This window comes from Desmodus rotundus, chromosome 6, assembly GCF_022682495.2.
Source record: "Desmodus rotundus isolate HL8 chromosome 6, HLdesRot8A.1, whole genome shotgun sequence".
Taxonomy (NCBI): Eukaryota; Metazoa; Chordata; class Mammalia; order Chiroptera; family Phyllostomidae; genus Desmodus; species Desmodus rotundus.
Window position 1 is genome coordinate 16,190,394 of NC_071392.1, and position 12,663 is coordinate 16,203,056.

The 12,663-nt window shown below is 41.3% G+C and overlaps 1 protein-coding gene across 3 annotated transcripts in view; it reads right to left on the bottom strand.

The window, feature by feature from the left end:
- Positions 1 to 11,071, bottom strand: part of SP4 (Sp4 transcription factor) — a 64,349-nt gene extending 53,278 nt beyond the window's left edge. Inside the window, exons 1-3 of one of the 3 annotated variants that reach the window (XR_008427074.2) lie at positions 10,426 to 11,071; positions 9,895 to 10,007; positions 7,846 to 9,397 (exon numbers count right to left, since the gene is read on the bottom strand). Coding sequence is in view for 2 of the 3 variants with exons in the window: in XM_024562878.2 (XP_024418646.2) it covers positions 7,846 to 9,397; positions 9,895 to 10,007; positions 10,426 to 10,432 (1,672 nt within the window). In the remaining variant the exon portion in view is untranslated. The remainder of the gene's footprint in view (positions 1 to 7,845; positions 9,398 to 9,894; positions 10,008 to 10,425) is intronic. The other 2 variants (XM_045197323.3, XM_024562878.2) reach the window with 2 other exon arrangements.
- Between the last annotated feature and the right edge of the window lie 1,592 nt (positions 11,072 to 12,663).

Here is a 12,663-nt window from a genome sequence, read left to right on the forward strand (position 1 = left end):
TGACCGACACAAAAATCCAGAGCTTTACTTTACTCTTAGTTCACATGGAGTTCAATAAATCCAAAATCATCTTCACATGCCCTGCTGTCAAGCCAGGCTTTTCATCCTGTATGTATACAATGCCCACCATCTCCAAACTCAGAGGATCTTAACTGTTATATTTATCTTGCTAAGTCTGGCCCAGGATTCTAGTCTTTCAGGGTTATGCAGAATCTCAATTCTATTTCCTATCATACTTATTAGCAACATCTCCCAGCTTTGTCTCATCTTTGAATTCAGAAAATATGGCACACTTCAATGCAGTACTTTGAAAAAAATGTTAAACAGGACTGTATCAAGAACAGAATCCTATGCCACAATAACAGAGGACTCTGCTGAATTGGACAATCAGCATTTTTCATATAATTGAGCAACCAAATATAAGCCTTTATAGAAATCAGGATTATCAATACTGAAACCAAGACACATCATGTTGATGTTATTTCTTTTGTATACTCATCTGGAAATTCTAAAGACAGAATGGATGAACATAGTTTCTTAGTAAACCCATATTAGCTCCCAAAGATCCCTGAATATTTTTTTTCTAATATTCAAAGGCCAACCACTCAATAATTCATTTAAGGGACTTTGCTAAGGATGGTTATCAAACTCATTTGTCTGCAGTTTAGGGATGTTTTTTGAAAGCAAGGTGCTTATTCATGCTCAGTATTTCTATGATGCACAATTTTTAAGTTACTGATACTGGCCTGAAACTAAATCTCAAAGTTCCTTCTGACCCTTAGGATAGCATTCATCCTGATCATCCTGACTTCCAAAAAGCAACAAATGTCCTTTATCTCCTCACTTACCTTGAACAAGTATCTCTGAGTGAGTTATAGCTCTCGTCATTTTAGCTGGAACTGCATTTTTCTTGTTGGTTAACAGAAGCAGAATGGAGAAGCTCTCTGCCTCTTCTCCATCTTCTTATCACACCATTTTGCTCAAGCAGTAATTGTCTCTTGCTTTGATGTAAAGCCTTAACAAGTTGTTTAAAATAATTTTAAAAGCCTGGCTTTGTTATGGTTTTCTGCTTTCCTGATGTTATTCTTAAAATGTCAAGCTGCTTTTTGTTTTCATTCTTAATCCTATGTGTCTCCTATCTTCCATATACAGTATTTTAAAACTGAGTTTAACACAGAGGTCTTCATGCAACTAGTTTCTATTCACCATTTTTTTTTAAACTACATCGGGTTATGATTGTCTGCCAGTGCTACGCAATTTTAGGGCTAGAAGAAACCCTAACTACATAGTCAGTATTTCAATCTTCAAAATTGCTCACCCTTAAAGGATTTAAGTATGCATCAGAAACAAAGGGGTGAAAAATATCCTTTATCTGTGGACCTACCCTTTTCCCTTATATCACATAACAAAAGCCTCGGGATCAGAGATGATTTTAAATCCATTTTAAGTGGCTCTACCACTTACTGGAGGGGCAGATTTGCCTACAGAAATTAAAGCCCAGTGAGACTATCTGTAAAATGGGCACAATAATACCATTCTTACAAGGATATTGTGGATTTTGATGAGTTAATATAAATACCTCGCCCAGCATTTAGCACCTACTAGATAAATAATGTTTGTTTTCTTCTCTCACAAGTTTTTTAAAAAAATCCATTTCTTACTGTAGTTTGGATAAAGATACAGTATCTCAACAGCCTGAAGATTTCTTACCTACACAAAAAATTTGCTGATCCCTTTAGTTCTGAATTTGGTCTTTTAAGAAATAACAAAACAGTACCATTTGGGTTCCACCATTAAAGCCAATAGTAATGAGAGCTACAGAATTGCACTATTCACCAATATGCTATTCAACATACGAAGGCGAATATCCAGTGAAAACCAATAGGCAGTCTATCTGGGAGAAGACAAACTCAAGTTGGATACCTTCCCTCTTTGATCCCTAAACTAAACCTCAGATACATTTACTCATCTACTAGCAAAAGATTGGGATAACAATGCCACAAATACAGCATAAGTTTCTAGCCCTCACTTTGCCACAAAGTACTAGTAAGTCATTCAACCTTTCTGAGCTTCAGTTTCTTCATTTCTAAAATGCCACTAAGGAATGGGGCTGGGCAGGGGGGAGGGGGAGTGGAGGAGGAACAGTCAATTATCTTTAAGTCAACTTACATAATGACAATTTCATTAAGCCTTTATCTCACCACATACTTATATAAGTCAATTTGTGGTTCAACAGGTTACCTTTGCCACAATTTGCTCATTCTCTAGGTAGCAAAATACAAGCATTATGAACATTCAATTACATCGCATACCTAGATCAGAACAGAAGAGCCTCCGTATATGTATGGTCTGATATCAGGCCAGGTTCCCCTTTTACTGTGAATCCTTACTACATCATCCCTACAGTACTTCACTTAGCAATGCAGAATCTCTCACCCATATTTCTCCTTTCACTTAACAGTAAAAACACAAAATTCCTTTATAGACTTTAGCAGCAGTACCCAAATACTAAAACTAGTGAGCAATAGTCGCGAAGATCCTTTCAGAATAAATTTATCATTTTGTACATCTGTTATTTCTACAAAATCTATGTATAGGAACTTTTCCCTAGCTTCCTTCTTTATCAAGCTTCCTTTTTTTCTCTTCAACTTGCTTTTATGCCTTCTGCCATGGAAATCCTTAAGTATTACTTGTTATATATTCACTGATTTGGGTTTGAAAGGCAGATTAAAACTGTTTACCATTGCTTATCTCTTTAACCTGAAATCTCTCTCAAAGATGCCCTTTGAAAAAATTAATGTGGCTCTACACTAAGTTCCTTTTCATCTTCTATGAAAATCTTAAAAATAGGCAACAACACTGTTTGGGCAATATCAACAAATGTAAAGGTCATGCTGTATATCATCTAATGGGTAAAGCCAACCTGGAGTTCAGAAAGTTCAGAACCTGAATCACTAGTACAGGGTATTCTAATACTGGGTTGGCTCAAAAGTCTGTTTGGCTTTTCCATAAAATAAAAGACACACTTTTCATTTTCACCAATAACTTTATTGATTTGGGTATTTTGAGTATGTCGGCTACCTCTCACATGGTATAACATTAATTGTTCTCAATTCATGTCTCGATTTGTTTCCTATCAATTTCAGCTTGTCTACCCAACCATGGAGCATGGTCCAGTGAGAAATCTCCAGCACAAAATCTTCACAAACCACTTTTGACACATTCAATCAGTCACAGCACCTTCTCTATACACTGCACAAATCTTTTTTGCATTTCAGTTGTGTTTTTACCTTTCTTGAAATAAAGCATAATATACTGAAAATGTTGCATATTTTCTTCTATATTCAAAATTAAAATGGTTACACAAAAATTCACCAATTTGCTAGGTTTTTTTTAATATGCATGCTGATATGACAGATGTCACAATAGATCTAACAACATTTTTTCGAATAAAGTTAAAAACAACTAAGTGCTACTAGAACCATCTTACAGAAAAAAAAAAAGGAACTTTTTGGCCAACCCAATATAAGTTCCTCATAATGAATTCTAATCTATAATTAACAGAATTAGAAGATTTTAGAAAAATAAGTTTAAAGGAGTAAACCTGACTTCTTTGAAAAAGGAAATTAACAACCAAAGACGATAGCATATGTATACAGATATGTGTATATGTACATATATGTGTACATACATACACATCTCTGTATATTTTTGTACAACATATGTATACATGTTATATTAAGATGCCTGATAAGGAAATCTAAATTAATAGAATATATATATGGCAAAGATAAACCATACTTGTATTAAACTTCAAGTCAGTTTTCTACTTTTAGTAACTCTGGAAAAATGTTCAGTAGAAGAGGTTGATTCTACTGGAGGATCAAATTAACTTTTAAAATTAAATATAAATGTCAGTTATTTTCTTTGGTCCCCATTTTAGCAATACATGAAAAACTGGCCCTCCCATTCCTGGTTCTATTATATCTACAGGTTTCATCATTTAAATCCCCAAGAAAATAAGGGAAAGTAAAAAGTCAACTTCTTGAAGGGCTAGCAACCTTTTATCCTTAAGTACAGGGTCTACCACAAATAACACCCCTTTTTTATTACAAAATCTTAAGCTTGTAATCCTGTAACATGACAATATTATACTCAAGCACACCATGACATTTTTTGGTGAAGTGTTCAAATTAAAACTGTAAATTACTACACTCATATTATTACCATACCAACCACACTCAAGCAGGCATTACTTCTGCTGGACCCTGAACTTCCTTTCTGTGAGAATTAGCACAAAAGTGTTAATAGTCATTAAAATTGGTAAAGAAATATCCATCCATCAAACAAAAGCATAATCTGTTACTATATGTGATTATTAGGGTCAAAAATAAATCAAACCGCTGACCAGTGCAAGTTAATTACAGATTTAAATACCAATGGTCCCTGCATAATCTAAATTCTCTACGGAGATATAACTCCCAAAGTTTGCTTTATCCAGGGCTCTTTGGCTAGCAGTACATAGTGAAAACAGGTAGTTCTTTTTGAGCAAAATATCTTCCACTTTGCTCACTTAGTTAAAACAAAGGATGTTCTTAAACCAACAGTACTGACTGGTTGATAGCTTTGTTCTTAAAATAGGATTTCTGTTTTTCCTTTAGTCAAAGTCAAACTCAGAATCCCAACAAGGTAACAAACAATAGTATGTAGGGGGTACATGTATTTAGTTCCTACTACAAGTTCAACTAATTAAATGCTAGATGCTCAGCCTGGAACTCAGGATTTCAAGCTGAGACCAAACCACAGAAAACACATTATGCTGAATACATTATCAAGGAAAGAGGATCCCCGTAGATTGTCACTAATAGTTTCATTTCATAAAATCAAGTATGAAGCTCCCCATTTTTAAGAACTGGTTTCCTTCAATTTAACTTGTACAATTTTATTTATTTTATGCCCATATCATCCAGACCCTTCCCCTACCTCCTGAAGAGTAACATGAGGATGAATGATAGAAAACTTTTAGTCCTTTGTTCTTGAGCTAGCCATTACATTCTGTCAAACCTGACTACTAATAATTTTTTCAAACCCTAGGAATAGCTGTCATGAGTGTTCACAGCAAATTTTTTCCCATAAGTTAAACCAAACTAAACAATACCACTCTCAGGGGGGTGAGGGCATAGAGAGACATGAAATAACCAAAAAGTACTAAAAAGTGAATGAGGACACAACGCAAAAGATCTGAACTTCCAGGAATCGTTTATAAAAGGAATATATAGGCACTTGTTGCTCATTCTCCCCCTTCTAGAGACAGTAAATTAATTCGCATCCCACTCCTAATGTCTTTAAAACTCAAAAGCCAAAAGAAATTAATGAAATCAGAGCTATTTCATTAGCTCCATTAAAACTACTCCAAGGCATTACTCCCAATTCCAAATTGCTATCTTTTCCATCAACTTCTATACCTTAATTCGGCAAACATTTGTCAAGCCTTACTACACTAGGAAGTAAGTAAATCTGCAAACAATTGGGCTCAGATTAACTGTAATGACTTGTAGAAATCAGGGTACATTTCTGGGGTTTGTAACATGGTTATCATCTTAAAATGATTGAGCATATCTATTAGAACAAAGGCTCTTCAACACTGACACAATTTAAGATCTTGGTTTCTGGGGAAAAAAAAAACCTGTGAAGTTCTCATTTTCTCATACATTTAAGTGCCCCCCACATCATGTAAACTCTTAAAAAAAAATTATTCCCCCAGATGGTGGACTAAATACAACTATTGGAAGTGGTCAGCATGAAGCTAGTCAATAGAAGTTTGTGGAATATAAACTATAATAAGCTCTCTTTGCCATCGAAATCCATTCTCCGAGGCACATAAGAACTCACTCAACACCCACGTACTTCCACATTTCGCTTTCTGGTATACTGCTGATGACTAGATCCTTGACTCTCAAATTTCAGTGAGATCTAGAATCACCTGGAAAATCTGTTTGAAAGGCAAATCCCTTGATCACATCTCCCCTCCAAAATCACAGTTCTAGAAGATAGATCCTCCATTTTTAATGATGTATCATTCAAGTGAATCTCAGATAGGTGGTCAGACAACCATACTCTCATTTTACATTGACTTACCCTCACAATGGCCAAGGGAAAAACTCTGGGTTTAATTGGTACTAATTAGAGAACAAAACTGACTATACCTAAACTCAATTATAAATGACTCAATTATCTTAATAATTCACTAATGCTTAATAGAGAAGCCAAAATATAAGTGAAATAATTTTTGCTTTGACAATGCAAATTATTCAACCCAGCAATAACAGGCCTGTTTTGAAATACTTGTTATTGTCAATATTTAGAAACAGAGCAGCAACAAAGCAAGCTAAGGACTGTAACCCAGAGAAGCACTTGTATATAATGCGCTGTAACAGTTTTAGGGGAAAAAAAAAATCACACTAAAAAAAAAAACACTACTTGACTATATCACTGTGCTGTCAACACAGGAGCCACTAGCCACATGCAGCTATTTAAGTTAAAAGTAAATAAAATTTAAAATTCAGTTCATCAGTTGCACTAGCCACATTTTAAGTGCTCGACAGCCACACGCGGCTAGTAGCTAAGTACTGACTAAAACAGATACAGAACATTTCCATCACCACAGAAAATTCTGGATAGCTTTGGTTTAGAGGTACTGGTATCTAAATAAAACATGTGATCTCTGTTCTCCTGAATCAGAGACGTGTATCCAGCAATTTCCACTTTTATTAACTGTAAAAAAAGAACCCTAGTATAACTTTCCTGAAATCTGTTTCAAGAAAGGTCATTCAAAAGTGATATGCTTATTCATTTCAGATTATCAAACACAAATATTTAACTAAAGAAGTCTGAAAGTATCAAAAGGCACTAAAATGACTACTAGGTTTTCACCAAATCAGAATGAATAAAAAGTGTTTAATTACTACAAAACAAAAGGTAGTACGTAAAATAAGACTGATCCAGAAAGATTAAAATACTTATAACTAGTTTTCCATACTCCAAAGTATTATTTATATGCATAACAATTAACTGCTTTATAACTGGTTTTAAAATGGCCTTACTGCAATTAATTCTAATTGGTGGCATTTTACTGTCTTCAGTTTTAATTTCTTTCCACCAACTCTGCACTAAAAACACCTATAAATAATATAACTACTATAAGATTTTTACTTAAATATAATTTTATAAGGACTAATAACTCAAAAGCCTGAGCAAATCCTGGTTTTAGCAAAAAAGTAGACAAAAGTTAATCAAACAACTTCTAAAGTAAAGTCGTATCAACTTCATCAGTATCTAGTTTAAAACAAAGCTGTACAATAAAAAGCAAAAGCATGGGCAACACGGTGCTGAATCATGAGAAATAACTACCAAAACTTCAACCAGCTTACAACTGTATACTAACTCAGATTTAGACCTACTTTCCCTTAAGGACGATATAAACATCATTTTGACTAGGGTTCTTTCAGAAGAGCTCAAGTGTACTCAAATATGATCTCTACATTACAGAAGACTATAATGATTCTAAATCGGGAAGCTTTGCTCCATGGAAGAATTTTATAAAACTGTCCGAAAAATTTAACACATTAAAACCTAACACTAAAATGTACAAATGTGACCAGGTCAACTGATGGTTAGAGTTATGATAGTATAGCATTCCGGTGTCTTTCAGATTCCTTGTTATTGATTATCTATTTATTTCAGAGGTCTATGTCAAATCTAAGAACTGGCAAAGAAAAGCAATGACTAATCATGATTAAAAACTATATAAAAGGTCCTTAAAGAGAAAAGATTGTAGTAACTTACCTGCAACACTAGTGATTGTAACAGGAACTCCTTGTACTTGAACGCCTGCAGCACCCAGGTTGGCAACACTCACTGTCTGAAGGTTAGGCACTGATGCAAGCTGGGCAGTATTCAAAGTTATTGGGGCACCAGCAACAGCCACTGGAGCAATCTGAGCAAGAGTTGTGCCACCACTTGAAGACACTGGGGTGATGGTTAATTGCTGGGATAACCCAGCATTCTGAACTTGCAAATTGGAAAGACTCTGAATATTTTGAACCTGTACAGTTTGCCAACTGATTTGCCCTGAAGGTGTTAAAGTTGGAGCCCTGATAAGCACCTGAGTCGGATTTACTGCTTGAAGTTGAACATTCTGCAAAGGCTGCTGCTGGATGGTCTGAATTGTCTGCCCTGACTGGAGTTGAAAGGACTGTGGTGGAATAGCCTGAATGATCTGTTGCTGAGGCTGTTGGATCTGGATCTGTTGTAAGATAGGCTGGCCAACAATTTGCACCTGCTGTAGAGAATTTGATTGATCCTGTGTATTCTGTATTCCATTCGTCTGAAGCTGACTGGAGCTTTGGGCTTCAGATTCAGTGGCAGCAGGTGTTTGAGATTCTTCAATAGTGCGTTCTGAATTACTGGCTGATGTGCTTGCATACTGTCCCGTTTCCGCTGAGCTCACTAACGTGTCACTGCTGGTCAGAGATGTTGAAGAAGTGGTTGTACAGGTGGTGGAAGAGGAGGGAGATTCCGGCATAGTACTGGCAGAAGCAGTGGTGGTGGTGGGTGTGGAAACTAGCTGACTCCCATTTGAAGTCCCACTATCAGTAGTAGTAGCAGGCTGGCCAACCTGTCCTGTCCCTCCTCCTGTAGCCACGTTGTTTATCACTGGCAAAGCTAAAGTCACTCCTCCAATGTTAATTGGTAGTGTTGTTACAACTTGAGCCTGAGTACCAGGAAGGGTCTGTAACTGCAGTGGTATTGAGACACCAGGTCTAATTTGGACTGGAACTGTCTGATTTGCCAGGTTTTGAGCAAGAATGTTCCCAGAAGCTGTCCTGTTAGCAGCCGTGAGGATAGCTTGATTATTACCTGCAGAAATGAGCTGAATTTGACCCTGCAAATCCTGTAGAGATGAACTACTGGTTGGACTGATTTGAATTTGCTGGCCTTCCACTGTCTGAAGTTGTGGAATCACTTGATACTGAACACTACCACTTGGGTTTTGTACTTGTATGACTTGAAATTGACCAGGGGTGGAAGAATTACCTGATTTAGTTTTTGTAGGAGACGTACTCCCGTTATTACTGCTGGAAGAACTAGATGAACTAGAAGGTGGTTGAGAAACGTTATTTTCCTTTGAAGCAGGAGTGGAGGCAACAAGTTGCCAAGCGTTTCCAGCAAGTTGTGTTGTTACCAGTTCTAGCTGTTGTGGTTGATTTTGAAGTTGCACCAATCCTTGGCTTGGATCTATAATAATTTGTTGTTGTCCAGTTGCTTGATTTTCACCAGGAGTCCCTATTTTGCTGCAAGTAGCTGCCAGTAAAGCCAGAGGAGAGGGCTGAGAGTCCTACCCAAAAACGGGATGGTAAAGGAGAGGGGGGGAAAAAAGTGGGCGGATTTAGTGGAGGCCAGTAGTTGGGAGGGGCTTATTTATTTTGACAGCTCTACATTTCAGAACTTAGGAGGTGGCAGAAATCAAAAAGGAATATTAACAAAAACAATAAGATACAGAATAAGGAAGCTGATCCTGTAATATAAAGTTTAAATAAAAGGAAATTTCTAACAAACTTTCTTAAAAGTGTTATTTTCCTAAACTCCAAATGCCCTTGGGAGAAATACACACAGTTTTCTATTAGTCTGAGTTCCTGGTGTAATTTTAACCAACGTTACCCTCAAACATGTGAAATCTTTATAAATTTACAATTTAACTTCCTCACTGTCAGAAAGATGCTTTGAGTGGATTAACATTTTTATTCTGTTCTTAACTTCTGGGCATTTAAAGGGCATAACTCCCTCTTTCCCCTTACGTTTCGTGAGGAATTTTTTTTTAATGTTTTCTTTTACCTGGGAGCCTGAGGTTTTGGGTTTTTTATTGTTATTCTCTGGCTCAGAGGTTTTCCCTCCTTCTGTAGCCATCGCCGCTGCCGCCGCCTCCTCCTCCTCCTCCTTCTTCTGATCTGCAACAACCCCCCCCCCACACACACACGACAACAGGTTATTAGGATTATTATTATTCGTCTTCCCCCTCTCCCCTTCTCTCCCTCCCCGCGAACATTAATCTCCATGAACCCGCGATCCACGCACACCGGCGGGGGGTGGGGGGGAAGGAGGGAAGGGAGGAGGGGGATATCACAAAACGTGGTTTGAAACCCGACCCATCGGCTCCAGAGCAACACCCAAAAGGAGGATGTTCTCTCTGAGACATTAAAACAAAACGCAGCCCTCCTTCCCTCCCTCTGATTCCCTCCCGCCCTCTCCTCCTCCCCTTAAAGCATCTCAGCGGCCCCGGGGGAGGGGGGAGAACGGAGCAGGGTCTGGAGAAGGAGGGAGGGAGGGAGGCGGTGAAGGAGACCGAGGGGGGTGGAGAATACGTACCGCTCATCCCGCATTAACAGGACAAACCCTCAGACGGAGACACTGGGATAGAGGTGGGTGGGGGTGGGGGCGAGGCGGGAGGAGAGGCCGGTCCCGCCCGCCCGCGGTGGCTCGGAGGAGGCTGTAGCTGGCACAGGCTCTGCCTCTTTTTCCGCGAATGGCCGCCGCTGGGCTGTGGCGTAGCAGCTCCTCTCTCCGCCCGAGCCCGGCTGACTCGCCCTTGATTGACAGCGGCGGCGCGCGGCGCGGGCGGCGGCGCGGGCCGGGGGCGGAGCCAGGGCGGTGCGAGCCTGGCCTACTCCCCACCCCCCTCGGCCTCTCTCCGCCGGAGCCGCCGACTCTCCACCCCTTCCCCCAGCGGATTGGCCGCCGACCTGCCGGGGGCCGGGGCGCTGGGGCCGCCTCCTCTCCACCCCCTGCCTCGGGGTTATTCTTTCTGCAGCTTTTCTCTTCCTCTCTTCGTTCCTCTGGCTCTCTTTCTCTCGGTGTTCTAGCTCAGGCGCGCTGTCGGTAGGCCTTCCTTACAGCCAAACTTGTTGTCTCAGGATATCCCGCCCCCTACTCATTCCCCAGCGCCCTCCCCTCAAAATCCTGCTCCAGCATCCCTCGGAATTGCCACCAAAGAAAAAAGTAGGGCTATCGCTTAAGGGAAGCGAGAGGGGCGGATGAGGACACGCACGGGCCACCAGCTGCTCGGCGCGCCGAGTGAACCGGTCGCTGCCCCTACGCAGGGAGCATGCCTTTCCTGAGGCGCATCCGGACCCGGGCGCCCTTTTTACCTGGCTTGGTCTCCATTGGCTGAGCCCCCTGGTGACGCGCGCTGAGTGGTGGGAGAGAGGGGGCGGGGCTACGCCGCAAAGTCTGTCGGCCCTTGTAGTTTCTGGCGGCAGCGGCGGCCCCTCCTTGGCACCGCCTTCCCTCCCGCCCCCGACCGTGGCCGCGCCGCCAAGCGCAAAGCTGCCCGAGGGGGCGGTGGCGGCAGGGCGTGGCCGGGGCCGAGTGGGAGTTGAACTGAGCGAGGAGGAGGGGGAATGGGTGTTATTTGCCTGGGCCTATCCGCCGCGCGGGCCTGCCCAAACCACCTCTGCCACCGCCTCCTCGGCTCCAAGCCGCTCCCCGCGGGGCGAGCTCTCACCCGGAGCGCTCGGCGATTGAGCGGGCGGCAGCACGGGGAGGCGGGGTTTGCTGTCCTCCGGGTTTGAATGAACCCGGCTTCTTGGAGAAGCGCCTTCGCCTTTCCTTTCTTTGCTCACCTCCCTCCTAGAGGTTCCCCCGCTTTAAATCCTAGGCCTGCTTTCCCACAGAGAAGGATCTTCCATTTTATTTATTGTCTCTGGTTGGCTGCTGGAGCAGAGCAATGACCCTCTCTCTAAGGTCGCATCGTGTTTTGCCGAATAGCCCATGTGGTTGGGGTGAACCTCTTATCTGCCTCACAAGATTCCGGAGGTGAAAAATAGCCCAACTCCATCTGGGGCAGCACCGGTCACTGTTCAGCCTAAGCTTCTGGGCAGGCGGAATTTACATCTGGCTGCACAAAGCATTTTGTTGTCTTATGCACTTGAGCAGTTTCCTGACCCCAGCTTTCCTCCAAAGTCCTGAAGTCAGGTTAATGCCATGGGATGTAATAAGCGCCTGGTTAAGTGTACCAGAGGTGGAAGTGAATGGCTAATGTAAGTGCTGGCCTTGGGGGCCAGGTGCCCTTACACACCCAGGCTCACTGCCACCCACTTCCTTTTCACCTGGGCTCTACACACAGCCTTGAGCGGTTTTGTCTCCTGCCTGAGGCCTGACATGTTGCAAGGGTGAGGAGGTCCCAGGTGCTGAGCTTGACTGGCATTTCCTTTGCTTGTTAAACTAATTGCAACATCCGCTGATGACAAAGCCAGCAGTGCAGCACGACAAAGCAATTCCAGTAAAGAAGTGCACATAGTATTGTCTATGCCTTCTTAAAAAATAAGCTTAAGATCCTTAAAAAACATGCATTCCCCCCACCATGTACAATACAGAAAGCTCAAAAGTACTACAATCCATCCTCAGGCCTTTCCCCCGACCCGCATTCACTACTATGAAGGAAGGAAGACATTTTGCAGTGTCTTAGGATTAGTGCATTCCCCATAGTTTCCTTCCTTCTTTCTTTCCTCCCTCCTTCCCTCCCTTCCTTCCTCCCTCCCTCCCTCCCTCCCCCGAGGATATGTTTATTGATTTTAGGGAGAGAGAGAGGAAGGGAGACAGAAACAT